Genomic DNA, 21,450 nt, shown 5'->3' on the forward strand with positions numbered 1-21,450 from the left:
GAAATATGATATAAATATGGAATTAACACCTAAGAAGATCAAATGATATGCTTATATGAACCAAAATGTCATGATAAAATTATGGTTATCAATGAGCTACGGAACAATACATCAGCTAAGCGTGAAGGATTCACGCGGTGCATCTGAGGGATGAAAAGCTAAGAGGATGTCTGCTTGAGGAGAAGGTCGGAGTTAGGTTAGGGAGAGATCTGTTGGGACATTGATTACTAGTTAGAAGGGAATAAATAGATAGTCATCCACTTCGTTCGCTTTCCTACACTTGTTAGCATAGTAGAATGATGAGATATGAGAGCTAACCCTAGACTTGTTAACAATAAGTAGAAAGCTAACCCTAGAAACAATAAAGATATGATGAAAACAAACAAACTCTAACACGTTCATTTAACGTGGTTCGAAGATAATGCTCCTACTCCACGACGTATTCATAAGATGAATGATCCCTTAATATGTCGGTGGATCAATCCCTAGAACTCTGATTAGTACAATCCTCCTTGTCGGTGGAGAAACTTCACCACAAACTCGATCAAGATCTTGAATTACAATGAGAGCTTTGGATATTCCAATTAGGGGTTAACCACCTCTAATTTTGTCACCTAAGCTAGCTATCCCAATCTCTATTATATAGAGTTTGGAAAAAAAACATTCAAGCTATTTTCCTGCTATCAGTTGACTGGTAAAGCCACTAGTCGACTAGCTTCCGTGAAAAATTGACCGTTACACCCCAATGACTCGATACCAATTAATTGGTCCACTTTGGTTGAGAGAACAGAAGCATTCTGCTCTCTCCTAGTCGACTGGGACCAATCAACTGATGAACATACCAGTTGACTGGTCACCCTAAGCTGAGCAAATAGAAGCTTATACTTGCTGTTTCTCAACCACCAATCGACTGGGACATATACTAGTTAATTAGTAAACCCTAATACTAGGGTTTTTATCCCGACTACAATCACTCAGTACTCATCTTCGTCCACACAACTTGACCTTGCCTTCTAGCCTCCTCCATCAATCTTGCGTCCCTCAGATGCTTCCCCATCCCTCACGCTTTGCCTTTAAGAGCTTCCTTCGGTCTTGCCCTTATTGTCGAATTTTATATTGCCAAGAGACTCCTTACATCCAGGACTTCAACCTTGCCAAGAGCTCCTCACTTCCGGGACTTCAAACTTGCCAAGAGCTCCTCACTTCCAGGACTTCAACCTTGCTAAGAGCTTCTCACTCTAGGACTTTATCCTTACCAAGTCACACTTGGACTTATATTGTCAAAATCTCACTTGAACTTTTTCTTTGCCAAAATTACACTTAGGCTTTTCTTATTATACCTGTCACCTGCACACTTAACAACGCATATCAAATACAACAAATAACCAAACTTAGATCTTTACCCAAATATCAAAACCTATGGTCACACTGATTGCTCCAACAAGCTCAATTATGAATGGCAGGAGAATCACCCAAGTGAGAGAAGTCAAAAAATGATCAATTTGAAAGTTGACCATTCGAGACGTTCCATTAACTGAAGGTGCCATATTGATATGAAGACCTACAATGCCCCATTTGATTAGAGACACCTCGGATTAATAGGAGCTGAGGTGCCTTAACTAAACTGAGGCACTCCCAAAGAGCAGGAGTCATTACCGCATAGATAAGCGCAGAATCCATCGTAGCACAATCGAGACACCTCCGATGCTGCCAAATAAAAAAGTGTCGTTACGTGTCGATTAAATTCAGTATAATTGAGGCACTTCCATTGGAACTGAGGCGCCTTAGTTGTCAGGTCAGCCAATAGTCAATTTTGATCAGAGCTATAAAAGGAGCCCTTGAGCTCGAAATGAATACAACACACAAATGGATTAAAATTAGGTGTTAGGTTATCAAACCTTTTTACCGAGTATGTAGGACTTGATGGTGAATGATCGAAAAGAATTTAGATATCTCCATAATGGTATAATATTATCCACTTTGACCCTAAGCCCTCATGGTTTTGCTCTTGGTCTATACCTGAAAGACCTCATACCAATGAAGATATCTTTTTCTTATAAACACATGATCTTTCTCATGTATTTTCAATGCGAGACTATGTTTTCAACCTTGCAACCCCAACAATTTCCCTCAAACAAAGGACCACAAGGTCACCCTCAAGTATCGAGTCACTCTTAACCTGCTCAGGGTCTCCCCTTAAGCATCAGGTCACTGACCTGCTCAAAGCCTCTTCTATTTTGTTCAAGGTTTCATCCATATGGTTCAATCTTGGATTATAGATTTGGCTCATGCTTTTTTTAGCAGTTAGTCCAGAGAAAGCAACATTGCTCTGATACTAATTGAAAGTTCGAAAAGAATTTAGATATCCCTACAATTGTATGATATTGTCCACTTTGGACCTAAGTCCTCATGGATTTGCTCTCGGCCTCTACCCAAAAGACCTTATGCCAATGAAAATATATTTTTCTTATAAACCTATGATCATTCCCATGTGTTTTCAATGTGAGACTATGTTTACAACGTTACAACCCTAACAGATGGGACTAGAGGACCTGCCATTAGGCTAAAGCCCACTTAGGTATGAGGACCTGATAACTGACACAAAATCTAGATAGGTTAAGGAGTGACCTGATATTTGGCAGGAAGTTCAGCTGAGTTTGAGGGATCTAACAGTTGGATGAAGTCCAGTTTGATCTATAGACTTAACAAGTGGCAGGAAGTCCTGGTGGGTCAAGGGACCTGACATCAAGGAAGCTTGTAATTGGTAAGTGAAAATAAGTAACTGTAAGAGAGATCTAGTGAGGACGCATTCCCGATTGAGGGAACAGTAGGTGTCGATCCAAACAAGGGTTTTAGTGAAACTCAAAGTTAAAATCGGACAGTCCGGAGACTGTCAAATATTACTACTCTTCTTTCCATTGCTTTTTGTGCTAACCTTATGATGCAAGAAATCAAAAGTCTGGAAAAAGAGTGTCCAGGCACTCAGACATAGTCCAAGCGCCCGGAGTTGGTCTAGGCACCCGGGATAGGGTTGAACAAGGCAACCAATGGAGCTTAGGTAGCACACTGTGATTGGTCAGGATACATCACAGTTCGGGCGCCCAGATAGGTTCAGGCGCCCTAAGAAGGATAAGTTTTCATAGATGAAGTTTTACCGAGATGCAATCACGTCAGCACTCCAAGCGCCCGAGGGTGGTCCGGGTGCTTGGAGGAGGATAAGTCAGTGAAGTCTTAGGCCGTATTAGAGGCACCCAAGGGGATGTTCGGGCGCCTAAATAGGGCCTATTAAAAGGACTTCGACCATAGCATTTAGTAGACAATCCACTCTGACTTTCATTCTTGTGCGCTGCTCCGAGAAAACTCCAACGATACCGAAAGACTACTCTGACAACCAACAACCAAGCTTCTTTCCTTTTGTTGTTGGTATTCTTTTATTATTCTTATATTGTACTTAACTGTTTGTAATCTTTTTGATATTATAGTGATTGCCCAACGAAAGCACTCAACAAATGTAGACTTTGGAGTAAAAGTCGTCAAAAGCTTCGAACCAAGTAAAATTACTTGTGTCAGTCCTACAGCTTCTTCGCCTCCAACATTGGCGAAGGAGTTTGTTAGTGTGTGTATATATATGTATATACCATACTTATTTTATGGTGCTCATCTTGTAAGTGTATTTTTTTTTTAAAAAAAAATTACTTTAGCTTTAATATTATAATCTAAATACTAAACTCTAAAGGCTAAACTCTAACTTCTATATCCTAATTTTTAAAAAAAAAATAAAGAAAAAAATATATATACTTGGTGTTCAACTTATGAGCACAATAAGTTGGGTAACATTTTTGTATACAAATATATATTTTTTTAAATTTATTTTTAGAGCTTAAGATTTAGAATTTAAGGTTTGGTCTTTAATTAAGATTCAGAGTGTGTTATAGTATTAATATTAAAGAAATAAAAAAAATTACACATGATGTTCACCATAAGATAAGTAAGATAAGTATATAGTAGTGATATGTTAGGCGCACCCATAAGAATGTGGGTTAAATTATGAACAATTGCACATAGGAAAACTCTATTGCATTGCTAGTCCACTTGATTTAATTGCAGACAAATAAAATTTATATGACTTGGTGCCCTCACAACTACTCTCTTTAAAGAAATCTCAATGCGAAGAAGCCTAAACAAGCTTCGTTTTGGAATTTAGCCTAAACACCATGGTCCACTTCAAGACTTTGACACTGAAACAATCAACATGGCAACGTGATGCTGATGCATCCACCTTGCTTACTTATTGGTCAATCTACGTACACTCCTTGGAGACTCAGGCCCCATTTGAAATTCTAAAATATTATTTTATAGTTTTCTTTTAATTTTGCTTGGAATGCAGGGCGCGATCATTATCTACCTCGCCGACACTCAAACACTATACAATTACAAACATTTCCAGTAAGTCAATGTGCCTTAATTGCCATCTACCGATCGACCACGAAAGCTCCTGTGCTTTGATGAGAAAGAACTGGGCATCAGGTTCTCAGCCATGAGAACATGTTTCATGGCATCATGCATTGTAAATTATTAACGTAACATATGTGCTATTATTCTTTAAGACACTGATCACCATTTACATAACTATGCATGCATGTGGCAAGCACGTAACTCAAGTTCATTTATATTCAGGTTAATGATTCTATAATTTGCAGTGATGTAATTATTTGCATGTCTTCCACGTTCTTAACGAAGCATCGCCAGCTAATAGAAAGCCATGGCTTTTGCTTGTCAAATTACAGAAAATGAAGCCACATCTGTTTTTGTATCATAAAGATTCGTTCATATTCATATTATTATTATTATCATAGATATAATTAAACAATATGTATATATTAAATCTACATTTGATAAGCAAAAGTTAGATCTGTACCTTTGATTTTGTGGTAAAGATTTTAAAAAAAAAGAGAGAAGAAGAAAAGGCAAATAAGCAAAAAGATCGAGTAGATTTTGTCGATCGGGTCGGGTGAGGATGGCTGAGTTCAGGATTCATCAATGGCGATGGTGTTGCGGAGGAGGAGGTCGTAGGGAGCCCAGAGGGCGTCCAGGGGGCAGGGCCGGCCTGCGTCGAGGCGCGCCCACGGTTTCCCCTTCCCGCTCCAGTGCAGAAGACTCACCGGCCCCGGGTGGAGGTCCCGGCAGAGTCCTCTGTAGTTGTCGCCGCCGAGCCCGTGCTGGTTCCACCGGTGCTCCACCGCCGCGATCCGACCCGCGAAGACGAGCAGGAAGGGCGGCAGCGACCCCAGCTCGTAGATCCGCATCCGCTTCTGCAACTCCATCCACTCCTCGATACGCTCCGTGTAGCCGCCGTCGCGCCACCGCCCCAGATCCATCACCATCACCCCCGTGTTGAAGTAGCATGCGCGCTGGCCCTCGAAGGCCACCGACAGCGCCGGGTTCGCCCAGAAGGTGGGCGTGAAGTAGGAGGTGAAGTTGGCGTTGCAGTACTCTGGCGCGGCCAGCACCACTCCGTCGGGGATCGGCGTCGATGCCAGAGATGCCACGTCGTCGACGAGGACGAGGTCTGAATCGAGGTAGACGACGCGGCGGACGCACTCCGGGAGCAGGCGCGGCAGGTAGGAGCGCGCGTAGTTGAGGGGGCGATCCAGCGCCGCGCGGATGGAGGTGGAGATAAGCCCAGCCACGCGCAGCTCCTCTCCGGAGAAGGAGTGGATCTGGAACGCCAGCGAGGGGAACGCGCCGGCGACAGTGGCGTTGAGTCGGCCCGCGGCGGAGGCAGCTACGAAGTCGAAGAAAATGGATTGAGGGCACGCGGTGTGCTGCAGCACCGACAGCACCGCCGCCACCGAGCCGCGGAGGTACGCCACGTCAAGGGTCATCGCCACGTGGACCAGGGCGTTGGGGGAGCAGGCCGCCCCGGGTCCTGCAGGCAGCAGCGGCGGGCACGACGGCGAGTTGTAGAATTGCGGGGCCTCGCGGAACCGCGGCATGCCGGTGCTGACGTTGTCGCGGCCTTCGTCGACCCCTGCCGCATGGGAAGACGGCGCGGGAGTGGCCAGGAAGAGGAGAAGCCCGGCGGCGAGCAGCGACGGAAGAGGCATCGATCGGTGATGCGATGCGTGGCGTGGGGAGTCAACACTGCGGTCAAGACCGCGGTGCTGGATTTATACTGGCAAATGCGAAAGACGGGCAAAATTAATATATAATTTGACCACAAATAATAGTCAATTTCATGGTTCCATAATATAATTTTTCACTAACTAACAATTTATATACGATTAATTAAAAGCCATCGTTACTTTCCATCATTGTCGGGAGGTTACTCAATCAGCATCAGCTATATATAGATTTGATCCCCCACCATAATATTTACTAATGAATAACAAACTGTTGGCTTAGGTTTCAATTAACTAATTAAACTAGTTGAAAATACATTGTGTTATAATAAATAAAGCGTGAATAAGATAAGATTTGCGCATCGAGCAGTGGTTGGATGATGTGCATGGAGCGAGTCAACCTAATTCCTTGCCTTGGTTTCGGGGATGGAGCTGCATGCCTTCGATAACTGATAAGTAGATTGTGTCAGAAACAATTAAATGTTAGGTGTGGATGTGTTGCTTGGCTTGGGAGAAACCTCTGCACCATATTCGATGGGCCGGTGTCGAGGGAAATCTTACTCAATGTCTGTCATTTAATTCTCTCGAGCATTTGGCTGTTGGCGAGCCAATTAACTCAAGCATTGGCGAGGCACTGGATGCAGAGGGGAGGCCATGCCTCGGGATGAGTGAATTAAACAGTGTCGATGGAGTGGGGGCAGTGGCCACTGCTAATCTAGATATCTCCCTTCATTTTAAGTGATCTTTGTTTACATGTATTAGATATGCCTTCATCTCCGTACCAAGAAGGTTGTGTGGGTTAGCATTCGTACGTGGGAGTTAGTTTTCAATTGCAAGGGAATATTGGATCACGTGGTCACCGACGCCACGATTGCGTGAAATGGATGCCTGAAATGCCACGTACGCAAAGCGCGTACGTAAAGAGAAATCAGCTGACAGTTCTTTACGCGGAATTCACTTTTAATGCCCAGTTCAGTTTCGAAGCACCAGTTCATTAAAACAAGCAGAAAATCACCAGTACGAGTAGATCAATTTTCCATGCTTTCCAGGAAGTTTCGTCTCTAGTTGATTGCTAAGTCTCAACTTACTTTTATAGAGCGAGAGCTATGAATGAATGATCTAAGAGACTAGTTTCCACAACTCTATGACCGGCATGGACTCCTGGAATAATCTAGTGGCATTCTGTCAACGTAGCCAGGCTTTTCAATTTGACTTTCAATACTCTCTAAACAATGAATTCGTGCATGCAAAAAGGAGAAAGATGGCATAGCAACTGGGGCTAGGAAGACAAATGTGAGCATCAGGACAAGCTTGCCACCTCTTTGCGTGTATCCACAAGTTGCTTCATGTGCTAATGACAAAATCAAACAACTAAATGTGAGAGTTATTCGAGAGTTGTATCCACAAGTTATTACTGAAGCATGAGGTTATTCGAGAGTGCGATCATTGATGGACCCAATGTTTGAATTGCTGCCTATTAAGTTCAGACTTAAACTGGAAACTGGAACGAGACAGAGCAAGGAGATGGAGAAAAACTTGATACAATGTGGGAGAGACATCTCTATGCATTTAAAGTTCTCCTCACCCGCATTCTTTAATGCTGTCAGCGATGAGAAAAAGAGGGGCAGTGGCGACGGTCCACCAAACAAAAGGGCCACCGGACCATGTCACTGGGTTGCGCTCATGCCTGTTACAAAGGAAGTAGCTTGAGGTGCGAACAGGGGTGATTGACCCTGACCAAAAAAATACAAGCATTATGCCACGTAAAAAGTAATTAGAGCAATATGTATAATAGTGCAACTTGTAATTGGACTCAATCTGAGATGAACAACTGACTGCAAGGTCTCGCACCAATGCTTGTGAGCACAAGTTGAGATTTTGTAGTCCACTAAGGAATTTAGTAACCAAGGGTTAGTCGATCACAGATATATGAAATCAATTAATGAAATAAAACAGCTTACTTCTAGTTCTAAAAGAGGAGAAACATAGTCAACGGACGCTTAAAATAAATAATGTGAATGGATGCAATGATCAATCCACTGCCATATCATGCATCAAATTCCAAATTGCTAAATAAGCATAAAAGTTCAGTGATAACAATGAATAACAACAAACTTCAGCAAATACCATGTATGCAACATCCACATCTTCTTCACTGTAAGCATCCGCATCCTCCTCTATGGTACTATAGCAGTGGAAGGGCATATTGATTAATTTGAAGATATAATTAGAACTGAGTCAACTTATGACATTAAATCAAGTTCCATTTTACCACTTAGAAAACAATTTTAGGCTAAGAGGGTTCTATCTTAATTAAGCCCCACCATTTTAACTCTCGTTCCAACAGCATCTGGTATAGTTTGACACCCATGTGTAAGTATGTGTATTATGATTACCTAATGAGGATGTTTATAAAACGATGAAGAATCAGAGGTGGAAGAAAAAATCATTGAACACACAGTTACACGCTCATATAAAATCATTTAATGCACAAGGATGCTCATAAGAAAAAACAGAAATAAGTATAGAAACTGAAACTTCAAAAGCCACTTTAGCTTAACCAAGTATATCTCTAGAGAATAAGCTAATATAATAACCTGCTTGAGATAGTGATGTGGACACCGAGGGTTGAACATCGCTATAGTTGGAAGCAAATTAATTACTACCTAATTTAATTAGTAGAAAATCTAATTAGTTTTTCTATTTTTAATTCCTTGTTTTCCTTTATGGTTGGTCTTTCTTAATCTTATCGTGTTTGACTCCTTATATAAGGAGTGTCATTATTAATAAAGGAGGAAAGAGAAATTGAGCAATTAGGACTCTTTCTAGGACAAGTCTTCCCCCTTGAATGATTTAGACTTTGTTTAGGACGAGTCTTTTCCTCCTCCCTTCCCTCCTTACGTGTGCATGACCAAGTATGGATCCGAATCTCGACCTGTGACTCGTTCCTATACTCAGGACCATATCAACTTGGTATCAGAGTCGGTCATGGGTGACACGGGTCCTATCACATCCAAACTCGAGGCCTTCATGGAAAGATTAATGTCACAACAACAAGTTTTCATGGAGTAAATCACTTCCCGCCAGTAAGGACTAGAGGAGCAGATTGCCGAGATTTCCCGTACTGTTCAAGATACTAGACGACGACCTTTGCACACTGCAGACAGCCCTACCAACGCAAAGTATGGCCCTTCTAGAGGCTCAGAGGTCAGACCTGAATTGTCAACCAACGGCACCATGACTCTGCGATACTCAAAGATGGAGTTCCCCGCCTATTCTGGAGAAGAGGATCCGTTGAGCGGAGTTAAAAGGTGCGAAGAATTCTTTACCAACCAAAAGACCACAGAGGTTGACAAGGTTAACCTTGCTGCCTTCCACTTGGTAGGGGAAGCCCAACTTTGGTTTGATCAGGTAGAGCAAGAAGAGCCAGAGATGACTTAGAAGCAGTTCAGAGACCACTGTCATATCCGCTTTGGCCCGCCCCCAAGCAACAACCCTTTGGGAGAGCTAGCAAATCTAAAGCAGACAGACTCTGTAGAAAATTACCAGCGCCAATTTCAATCTCACCTCGCTCAGACCTTGGACCTCGGACCTCGGACCTCCAACCACAACAACAAGTTGACTTATTCATTATAGGGTTAGTCGAAGATCTCCATATAGACATCGAACTACAGAAGCCTGAAAACCTAGGCATTGCAATGAATATGGCCAGGGCACTAAAACGGAAGCAGTGCTTCCATCAAGGTGGGGGGCTGCTCGGCACGAATTGGGGCGGGACCACAACCAAGCTCAACACCAGTAGTGGAGGCCCTCCTTTGGCGAAGACCAGGACCTCGGACATCAGCTAGGAGACTCCACATGTTTCATTTTTCAAGCATCTGACTCACGTCGAGATGGCAGAACGGAGAGCCAAGGGCCTTTGTTTTAATTGTGATGAATCCTACTCCACGGGTCACAAGTGTAAACGTATGTTTTGCATTGAAGTGTTTGATGATGATAGGGAAGATGAGGAAGAGGGGCAAGTGAATTCAGAAATTTTCCTTCATGCTATTAGTGGCGTTATACCTCGCTTTCGAGCTTGAGGGCAAGCTCAATATCGAGGAGGGGAGTGATGATGTGGACGCCGAGGTGGACGCCTTTGTTGAACATCGCTATAGTTGGAAGCAAATTAATTACTACCTAATTAGCTATTAGAAATAAATTAGCTATTGCCTAATTAGTAGAAAATAAATAATGGCTTAATCTAACTACTACTATAGTAGAAAATAAATAATGGTCTAATTAGCTTTTCAATTTTTAGTTCCTTGTTTTCCTTTATGGTTGGTCTTTCCTAATTTTGTCATGTTTGACTCCTTATAAAGAGTGTCATTATTAATAAAAGAGCAGAGAAAAATTGAGCAATTAGGGTTCTGTTTAGGACGAGTCTTCCCCCTTGAGTGATTTGGACTTTGTGTAGGACGAGTCTTTTCCTCCTCCCTTCCCCCCTTACATGTGCATGACCAAGTACGAATCCGGATTTCAACCTGTGACTCTCTCTTATACTCAGGACCATATCAGATAGCCACCAACATAATACAATAATTTCAACAATTTACCATCATATACTTTTCTCACAACCGTAGGCACAAACATCATAATGAACAATCTACCAGCATATGCTTATCTCGTAATCTGAAGGAGAATAGGCACCCGCATAGTATAATCATTTGCATTTGTTACACAATAGTGCAAGTATTATCATGCCAATACAGATCATGAATTTATATGGATTTTTCATCACATATAACACATTTAGAATTGATAAATATAGATGTGCATCAATTTGACTAAGTCTAGCGATTTAAGGATTTCATTCCCGTACAGCATATAAGAGTATCCTTTGCCTCCCTGTTCATCAAGAATATCAAATAGCAACAGTCTTTGTTAAGCATTCCTATCAATGAAAGCAGCATTCTCATTCAAACAGTGTGGCATTGTAGAAAATTTCAAGAACACGTAATCATCGCTAGCTTCAAGTGAGTCCTCAAGGAAGAAAAGGGTAACATAGGTGATAACAAACGATGAAAAGGTGATGCCTAAGCACACTATTGATGATGTGGGCAGTAGCGAAGGAATCTAGTACTTACAGAGGCATTTTTGATAGTATATCAGAGAATACCAGAACAACAAGCACAAACAAAAGGATCATCCAGATCTGGCCAAGCCCCATCCCAAACCAACTGATTTGAGTTCATGAACCATGGGTGATGATGAATATGGTTTGGATCAGGTTGCCGATAACAAAAGCAATTGTCATTTAATGCCTCTTGATTTGGTAGATTACTTTCTGTTAGTCTCTGTCGAATTTAAGCAAACTTTCCTTTTCGTAATTCACTGTTTGAATTTTAAAATAAAAATATAACAAAATTGACGGAGCAAAGGGCCGCCGTGGAGGTTACGTCCATTGTTCAGCTAGACTATGGTTCTAATTTCCCAGTCAAATTGTAATCAGCAAATTTAATTTAATTAACAGGCACAGAGGCGTAATCACTGACCTACTCATTATTATTATTGAATTCCAAGTGCTAATTGACTTCAATATTTCTTCCTATACAATCAAATCAAATAGCAACAGAATTTTAGTTCTTCACAGTAGAGGGACGTTTAATTGTCAATCGTCAGTTAAAACAGACCTAAGCAAGTTTTTTTAATAGCTTGATATTTTATTGGGCTTTGATTATGATGATCATTCCAATCCCTTGCTTTTTTTAATTAATTTTTCTCGTCTCCTCTACAGGAAATCATCAGTCATCGCCAACCAGTTCATTAAATTGTCGATCCGCACGCGGAGAGGAGACGAGGCTGAAGGATTTCTCATGCGTTCGATCTCAACAGCCGCCGCTGGCACGTGGTATTCCACAACGACGACGATCGAGAATTGCTGAAGAAAAGGAAAAGGAAAAGGAAAATCAATCCAATTGGGGTCAGCTTGGATGAATAATAGCGGCGGCGGCGGCGGCGGCGGAATCGCGTATTGGATGGCGGAGCACCCGGCCATCATCGGCTTCCGGTGGAGCCACGCCCAGTCTTGGGGCTCCACCTGGCCCTTCCTGGTCTCCTTCCTCGCCTCCTACGCCCTCTTCGCCGTCGCCCTCCACCTCCTGCTCCGCCTCCTCCGCCTCAAGCCTCTTCCCCTAGGCCCCCTCCCTGCACTCCACTCCCTCGCCATGGCCCTCGCCTCCGCCGCCATCTTCCTCGGCCTCCTCCTCTCCTCCGCCGCCGAGATCCGCGACACCCGCTGGTACTGGCGCGGCCGCGCCCGCACCACCCCGCTGCAGTGGCTCCTCTGCTTCCCCCTTGGCACCCGCCCCTCTGGCCGCGTCTTCTTCTGGTCCTACGCCTTCTACCTCTCCCGCTTCCTCCACCTCCTCCGCACCTTCATCAACATCCTCCGCCGCCGCCGCTGCGCCCTCGCCGCCGTATTCCGCCACTCCGCCTTCGTCTGCATGTCCTTCCTCTGGCTCGAATTCTCCCAGTCCTTCCAGGTCGTCGCCATTCTCTCCGCCACGCTCGCCCAGACCATCGTCTTCGGCTACCGCTTCTGGGTCGGGGTCGGCCTCCCGGCGGCCTCCCGTAGCGGGGCCCTTCTCGTGCTCGCCTGCCAGGTGGCGCTCACCGGCTCCAACCTCGTCTGCCACTTGAGCTTCCTCCTCCTCCACTTCGCCAAGGGCGGATGTAACGGCATCGGCGCCTGGGTTTTCAACTCCGTCCTCAACGCCGCGCTGCTCTTCCTCTTCGTCGACTTCTACGTCAAGGAGGAAGTCAGGAGGAAGACAGGCGAGATCTTGGAAGACGACACCGGGAGCGACCAGCATCACCATTCCGGTACCCATCGCCTTCACCATAGTAAACGACCCTCCTTCGAAGCTAAAAACAACAATAAATTCCTTCGGAAATCAGGAACCGGGAAAACTAAATTCGTCTTCTATCGCCATAAATTCGCTCCTCTGTACAGCTACTGAAAAAGGAACTTTTTTTCTTCTCATTTTACCTTGAAAAGATAAAAATTTTGCAATAAATGTAATTAAACAATTGCAGCTTAAAGATTACGAATCCATAAATCTGTCCTGATTCCTTCTGGATCAAAGAAAGGACAGTTGATGTAAATCTACTCAACGTAATAACAAAGTCCTTCTATGTTTATCTTCCATTTCAGAGCACTCCGCATATCATTTATATACACACTTTTAACATGTTTGGGAACAATACTGAAAGAATAGGATTGTAACTGTGTTTTATCTAATACAAATTTATGACTTATAATCATCAAATACAAAATTAGAAAGACAAATATATTTTTTTTTCAGTTTTATATTTTAGTGGCATCAAAGGTTACATTCTTTCAATTTTTTTCTTCTATCCATTCAATATTATCCTGATCCCATAAGCAAACAATGTTGGAGGGCCAGAACTTTTTAGTTCTTTTCTCGTTGCTTCATTAGAAATCCGGCTGCTCTCCAATTCTGTCTGGTTTCACCTTTTTCCTCTTCTTTGTCTGACATAAAATAATTGGAATAAAATAAGGGAATAGAATTGCTAGGATGCCAACGAAATTGAGCAAAACGACGGCCAATTTCCCCATTTTTGAGCATCCGATCAACTGGTGAACAGAGTCACAGAAGAATTAAGAATTGTAAGGTTGAAGCCGTCAAATCAAAGACGCAGAAATTGACGAAGAATTAAGATGTCTACTTTCTTTCTTTCTTTCTTGATCACAACATGAACCAATCAATCAGTGAACTGAAAGAAAATAAAACAGGTGGCCCATAATAATCTCAACATTCTTAACAAATCATTCGAACAATCGTTGCTCGCTGCCATAGCCAAGTAAAATCGGTGCGAAGTGCAACAAGGGCTTCAATGCACTGGGAGAAAACTTGCGAGCAAAAAGGAAGCACACAGCCGCCGGGAGGTCATTGTACATGCAGCTCTGCCGTCCCTTGAGCCTCTTTAGAAACCCTTCGGTCACATCTCGCCCTCCAAACGTAGCAGGGTGAGCTCCTCCCCTCGACCAATCCACCGAGGTCAAACTCCTGTTCGCAAGAAGATGAGGCAGCTCGATCGCGAGAATGGTCGGGAAGTAGTGCTCGTCTACGTAGCAGGGAGGCCTGCAGAAATCCCTAAACTTCGGATAGTATTTGGCGTCGTGAATGAGGAAGACCGCAAGGTTTCGATCCACCTCGAACCATTGCGCGCCTTTTCTCCATTGGGAGATGCTCACTTCTGGCGCCATGTTGTGATTGTATCTTCCTCGTCCGTGAGGACCGGGGTCGTCAAATGCCCCGACGAAGCTGCGCTTTGAATGAACCAAGTAACCGTAAACGGTGCTGAAATTGTGCAGAGGAATGCAGGATTCCGACAGCAGCACGAATCGCTCGTTGTCCACGTCGAGCAGAGCGTTCGCGAGGAGTCGCTGCTCGGCGTCGCACATGCTCATCTTCCCCCACTCGGCCACCTGACTGGGAATCTGCCGGCGGTAGAACACCGACCGCCGAGGGAAATCCGGCTGGTAATCCGGCGACGAATGAACGTAAATGGAATACTTCCCTTCGTGGCCTTTCAAGAACTCCTCCCACAGCGGCGCGAGAGGCAGAGGTCCTTTGGTGAGGAACATAAACGCCACCTTCGATGTCCTGTTATAAGGGTACTTTTTCACCTGCGGAACGAAGGAAGCTCTCCAAAAGAGCTCCTCGTCCGTCATGCTATGCGTCAAGTTGGACGGCGGCGCAATCCACCGCTGGAGACTGGTTCCCTCATCTGCGCAATGGGCCGGGGACCAAGACATAGAGATAGTTCGCATCGCCATGGAGTGAAGGTCGATGTACTGCGGCTTGTACATGATGAGAACAGAGAAACCGGTGCCTAATACAATCAAGAGGATGAAGGACTTGACGAGAAGATTCAACGTGAAGAGCTTCGATGGAGCCCTCTGCGGCGCATTCTTGGAATGCATAACTCCAAATCTTCTAACAAAAACGCAACTCGCGATCGCATTAATTGGCCTTAAAAATCGAGGAGATCGATGCAGAGGCGGCAAGAACAAGGGACGTACATGGATCGGAAGAGCGCAGACAACAGAGACCGAAAGTCATCGACAAGAAAAGATGGGAAGATAAACAATAGCTAGAATCAAGAAGCAGGACAAAAGTCGTGCGAAGGCGGATCAGTTAACGGAAGAGAAGAAAGAAACAAAGAAGATTGCGTCAGTCGTCGCAGGCGTGATATTGGCTTCGAAACGAAGCGTTGTGGCTGTGACAACACGTTGCTGGAGGTAGAAGACAATGAAAAGGACATTAATGGCGCCGTCGAAAGGCAGGAAAAGAGCAGAAGAATACAATTCCTGCTGACGAGAGATTGCAGGAGGACGGGGACAGAGAATGGAAGGGAGGACCGATGGTTGGAATTATTTGGATGGATCGCGGAGGATTGTTCATCAGCATTTCAACTTCGTGTTTTAGGGTTTGGAAAAACAATTAGAAGATTGTACGTTACGTTTTCCATCTCCGATCGAACGTAACAGAGACTCTCACCTTCGTGCTTACGAAGATTGTTTCATATTTTTTTTTATTAGACTTTTCATCTTAATTACAAGTTTTTGTAAAAAAATTTCACATACAAAATTTATTATTTGATGATTTCAGAAATTGATGATAAATATTTATATTTAATGTCCATTTATAATTCAATTCTTTTCACCTTCGATGAAATTTTTTATTTTATAAAAATTCAATTAAAAATTACCCTCATCTCATGCTGGTACGACAAATAAGGTGGGCCCAGGTCAGGGTTGAAGCCAAGAATATCGATTGATATAATGGTCCAAATTAAAAATGCGCTAACACTTAGGGTTATCAGGATCATTTAGTTTGATCGAGTGGTCTAGTTAATCGGACCACTGGATCGATCGGACCCTGAGTCTCTTAAAATCGATAAAATCTCGAATTGTATCTATGACATGGTGATCAAAGCCAAGGAGTCAACACTCGGGGTTAGCAGGGTCATTTGATTCTGTCGAGTGGTCTAGCCAATCGGGCCGCTAAGCTAATTAGATCTCGAGTCCCTTAGAGTCAATGAAATTTTAAGCTCCGTCAAGTGCTCTAGTCGATCGGACTAGAAGTCTAATCGGACATACTAGACACATGACCCGACCGGATCAAACTCTTTACACAAGTATAAGGGTCGAGCATTTGAGATGATTGTCATTCTTTAGTCGACCCGATTCCATCCATGAGCGGAAGTCGATCAGACTACAAAGGGGAACTCGGCCAGTCGGTCGGCTCACCATGTCGAAGGCCCATCAACCGAACGGCTTAATATTCCCTTTTAGCATTTTTGTAACGGTTGTCAGAGAATTAAGGGAATATTCCATGTGTTATTTGTACCAGAAAACTTTTATTCTACAAAATATAGAAATAATGAGTCCATTTTTGAAAAATTGTCAAAGTGTCAGAATGGTCAGTTTTTTTTTTACAGGACTTCAAGATTCGTACAAAAAGTAAAATTAATACTATAAAAGAGGGTCTCCATCTAGATACGTAGGTACGTTAATATAAACACTACACTACGCAACCTAAGACACCCAGATTCTATATATTATCCTTCACTGCTATTTGTTGAATTTTCTCTTGACATATGTTTGACTTGAGTATCAGAGTGTTTGGCTAAGGACCCCTCCCTAACTTGATTGTTGATGTTTTTCATGTACTTTCTATTTTTGAGACACAAAATCACATGACATCTTCAATTTGTAAGGTAGTGTATATATATATATATATATAATATATGATAAGTTATAATAATTTGATTTTAAATCAAAAGAAAATAGATAGTAGTTGAGTAAGTAGCATATAAAAATGGATGAGAACTAATATGAGAATAATCAAATAGGATAATTAATTTAATTATAAACGGTCAAAAATCCTAGTAAAATAATCTAACTAGTAAAAAATGATTTTAATTCTTACCATAATGTAAAAATAAAATGAAATTTATAAGAAGTAATTCTAAAATCCCTATTTGTGCCATCAAAATTTAAGGATGATACTATAGATGTCAACGACAATTGACAAAGGTGACACATTTTACCCTAGTTTCTTTATAGAGACATGGAATAGTAGTTTTTTTTTTTTGTTACGAGGGAGTGCATATTCATGTATACAAGATATTAAAAGGGCATTTACATCAGATACTTTTATCATACATGAATCATTTTTAACACCTGATTATTATATATTCTTGAACTTTTGATCAAGGACGGAATCAAGGTGGGGACGATCAATGGCGGCGGCTGCTCCCTCCTAATTTTTTAATATAAAAGATGTCGAGGTATAGGAATAGGAGAGTGAAAGCGGAATTAGGGCTGGGGTGAAAGAGGAGCAAATTGTGGGGTCCAGTGGCAATAATATGACTGCCCCTTTAACATAAATATATATATTTCGGCCCTTGCTTTAACACCTGATTAATTATGTACTCTTTGAACTTATGATCAAGGATAGAACCAAGGTGGGGATGTTCGATAGTGGCGACTGACCCCTCCCAATTTTTTAATGTAAAAGATGTAGGAATATGAGAGTAAAAGAGAGACGAATAAGGGGACAACAATACTACTAGCTCCTTCAACATAAATATATATCTTTCAATCCTTCAATATGAAATTCCTGATTACATCCTTGCTTATGATACGATCGCCCCCTTCAACATAAATATACATCTTTCATCCCTCGCTTTTAACACATGATTATTATGTACTCTTTGAACTTATGATCAAGAACAGAATCAAGATAGGGGCAAATAGGAGAGTGAAAGAGGGACGAATAGGGGGGCAACAATATGGTGCACCCTTCAACATAAATATACATCTTTCATCCTTTCAATATTAAATTCATGATTCCGTCCCTACTTATGATATATACATTTAACTTATCAAAAAAATAAATAAATAAATTTATAAAAGAATAAGCATTTCCATAAAAACACATATTTATATTTATGTTAAAAAATATTTTTATAATTTCAGTTAATAAAAATTAGTCACATTCTACTGAACAATGACAAATTAAGAAAACCTAATAATTAATGTCATTAGGAAAGCCTAATAATTAATATAAGCGACAAATTCTCAAATGGTGCATTTTAAATTTGGTTTTATCAAAAAGGAGCACCTAAGTTTTATTCTTCTCAAAAGACCCATTTAATTTCAATTTTACCGACAACTATTTACTTTTTCTCTTCTATTTACTTTTTACACCCTTAATCTCTTCTCTTCCATGTCTCCTAATTTCCCTCCCTTCCCTTTCCTCTAAAATTAATTTAAACACCATAAATTTGTTTTTTTTATTTTTAATTTTAAAACTCTAATAAAAAATTAATAAATATAAAAGAAAATTAATAAAATATCAAAAATATTTTTTTTATTTAATATCTTCTATTTTTAATAGCCATTTATAAAAGAATAATAAAACAAAATAAATAAAAATGATTTTATTAAAATACCTGTGGTACTGAATTTTAAAGACCAACATCATTGTAAAATACCAGAAATAGGCGAATATTAATAAGGGAATTTTTCAGAATTTTTGAAAATTTTTCTGGAATTTTTCGGAGCTCGTACAGACGAGTTAACGGGGGATAAAAACGGGGGCCAGAAAAGCCTGTTTAGGTTACCCCGTTTAAGTGAGGAAATGTTTATATTTACATTTCCTTTTTCTTTATTTTCTTTTCTTTCCTTTTGTTTTTTTTTCCGCGTGCCCGAGTTCTTTTTTTCCCCCGATCCCGATTCTCTTCTTCCTTTCTTCTCTTTCCCTCACGCGAGCCCTAACCGGCGCCGCAAATCGCCAGTTCCTCCCTCTCCTCTGCCGACGCCGACGACGCCAAGGACCAGAGAGCTGGCGGCTGAGTTTCGCCTTTCCTCTCCCTCTTCCTTCTCGGTGCCCTAATCTTTGCTTCGCTGCCCAGTTGAGCCACCGGCCGCCAACACTGTGCCTTGCTGACGCCGTCACACTCGCCGGGGAGATCCCAGTGACCGACCCTCCCCTGTGCCCTAGCACCACAGTAGTGCCACTGCCGAGCCTCTCCCTCTTCGTGAGTTGCGGCCGCACCATCAAAGGATTTCAGCGTAGATCACCGGCGTAGATGCATTCTGAGCACCCGTTGCCAATGTCGAGCCCTCAGCCCTAGCACCTCCTCTTCCTCGGATTCATGCTTAGTGTCGTCGCTTGATTGGGCTGATGCTCCACCATCTCTGTGCTCTAGCTTGGATTCACTACCGATCCTTGGATCGCATTGCCTTCTCCACCCGAGCGGTTTCCACTGCGCTAGTTACCATTGGTTCTTTCTTCACTCATCTCACTTATCTGCTTTTGTTGAATTGCTTGCAGAGATGAAACTGCCGGCACAGAAATTGGGTAAGTCATTTTGGTTTTGGATTTATAGAGATCTATTCCAATTTTTTTGTATAAGAGGTTTGTGCTAAGTTGGTGGGTGATGGCTGTAGCTCCGGCTTTGCCTTGGTAGCAGCTTTACGGTAGCTTTGGCCATGAATTTCTGTCTGCAAGTATCTCTTCCGTGGCTCAACTGAGGAGTCTCCAAATCTAGGTGAGTTTTGGAAGATGAATTAAATGATTTCTATGGTTTGAGCAATGAAATGTCTAAGTATTAGATCAGTGCTGGTTTTGTTCAGTTTCAACAGATTTGACAGAACTAACCATGTGACATTAGGTAGATCAGGATTTGAGTTATTGGTATTGCTTGTTATTAGGTAAGCATAGGGTTAATTACATTAACTTCTGTGTAGGCCCTGTATGGTGTTTTACTTGGCAGACATGGTTGGTGAGAGCACTAACCACTGTGATCTTCCTTTTTGGTTTGATCCTAAGATAAGGTTTAATGAATACAATCAATTATGTTGGTTGATTTGGATGATGTGATTAGGGTTTTACCCTAAATTAGTCGTACGGATTTTTATTTAGCTATTTAATGAATTGTTAGCTAAATAAAAATGTATATGTATTATTGACACAGGACTTTGACGCGAGACGAGCATCTCGATGTCGGATTGGACCGGATACGATACTCTCATTGGAGGCGGGTACCTCTTGACTTATCTTTTATGATATTGTCATTGGATATGCATAGTATTTTATAACTACATGCAATGAACATGTTTGCCTTTGGTATGTCACTGTTTGATATCCATAGCATGTTAGGTTTGTCACCTGTGATTATATCTCGTGATTTGTTGCCATGATTATCTTGTTACCATGAGTATCTTAGTTTCTAGAGTGACATACCATGCTTACTGAGGTTAGGACTAGGATTTGGATTGTTGTTTCTGGCCTGTGTATCTAGATTATCTGATACTTAGGTTTTTGTGCCATATCAGATTTGTGTACCTCTATTTGTATATCATATATGATTCGGGTGTTTAGACCCTGATTCTTTGATCTGTGTATATTGTTGGTACATATGCTATGGAAGAGGGATATGATTTGGGTCTAGGTTGTTATACCTTAGAGGACTTGTATACCCTAGATCCGTGGATTTGACTTACTGATACTGTGGTACCCATATTATGTATATATGGATTTTTCTATGCTGATCAGGATATTCCATACTTATTATGTTCAGGACATAGGGTTATTGATATTCTATCTGACCTGTGTACTCTAGATCTTGGTATGTGACCATCGCTTTTACAGTACCCATTTTGTATGTATGGATATGGTTATGTTGATCAGTTTTTGCCATGCTTAGTGTCATGCATCATGATTGCATGCTGTGCGATAGTCGACTCCATTGTCGTTGAGCACATCGCCAGTTACATGGATCTGCACATACCACCACTCATGGGTTAGTGGTCGATTCAGGCAGTGTGTGTTGCAGCAGGGACTTTGTTTAGCTACGTTGGTCCGCTCATGGGTAGTGTGACACAACGTGTTAGCCGGCAGGGATTCCTCCCCGTCATCGTGTACCGGGAGTTGAGAGCATTGAGCTCCCCCATATATGATTTGGGGTCACAGGACAGGAGTACTCCGACAGCATCCCGTCCACTCGGTCACTCATCAGGAGCAGTGACGACAGAGTGCACGGGTCTCACCATCATGTGTGAGACGGTTGACTGGAGCGTCGGGGTGACCAGGACGCATCATTGACATCATATGCATTGATGCATTTATTTCTTGTGATTGTGTTTGCTGCATTTATTTGCTGCATTTGGTTGGATGCATATGTTTGACATGCATACAGGATTTAGGGCACTTTCGGTTTGACGACCCCTTTGTTTGGATAGAAG

At 42.2% G+C, this 21,450-nt stretch overlaps 3 protein-coding genes and 1 long non-coding RNA gene across 4 annotated transcripts; 2 read left to right on the plus strand and 2 right to left on the minus strand.

Moving 5' to 3' along the window:
• Positions 1 to 4,859: 4,859 nt before the first annotated feature.
• LOC122030028 (probable galacturonosyltransferase-like 1) lies at positions 4,860 to 6,151 on the minus strand. Its single transcript, XM_042589179.1, has one exon. The coding sequence runs from the start codon at positions 6,105 to 6,107 to the stop codon at positions 5,028 to 5,030; it is 1,080 nt and encodes a 359-aa protein (XP_042445113.1). The 5' UTR covers positions 6,108 to 6,151; the 3' UTR covers positions 4,860 to 5,027.
• A 5,713-nt stretch (positions 6,152 to 11,864) lies between these two features.
• Positions 11,865 to 13,308, plus strand: LOC122030029 (elongation of fatty acids protein 3-like). The gene has a single exon (XM_042589180.1). The coding sequence runs from the start codon at positions 12,095 to 12,097 to the stop codon at positions 13,121 to 13,123; it is 1,029 nt and encodes a 342-aa protein (XP_042445114.1). The 5' UTR covers positions 11,865 to 12,094; the 3' UTR covers positions 13,124 to 13,308.
• A 547-nt stretch (positions 13,309 to 13,855) lies between these two features.
• Positions 13,856 to 15,411, minus strand: LOC122028687 (glycosyltransferase BC10-like). Its single transcript, XM_042587533.1, has one exon. The coding sequence runs from the start codon at positions 15,112 to 15,114 to the stop codon at positions 13,954 to 13,956; it is 1,161 nt and encodes a 386-aa protein (XP_042443467.1). The 5' UTR covers positions 15,115 to 15,411; the 3' UTR covers positions 13,856 to 13,953.
• A 3,589-nt stretch (positions 15,412 to 19,000) lies between these two features.
• LOC122028688 lies at positions 19,001 to 20,241 on the plus strand. Its single transcript, XR_006124915.1, has 3 exons — positions 19,001 to 19,564; positions 19,654 to 19,754; positions 20,181 to 20,241. It is a non-coding gene; the product is annotated as an uncharacterized LOC122028688 (long non-coding RNA).
• The last annotated feature ends 1,209 nt before the right edge of the window (positions 20,242 to 21,450 follow it).

This window comes from Zingiber officinale, chromosome 10B (genome assembly GCF_018446385.1).
Source record: "Zingiber officinale cultivar Zhangliang chromosome 10B, Zo_v1.1, whole genome shotgun sequence".
Taxonomy (NCBI): domain Eukaryota; kingdom Viridiplantae; phylum Streptophyta; class Magnoliopsida; order Zingiberales; family Zingiberaceae; genus Zingiber; species Zingiber officinale.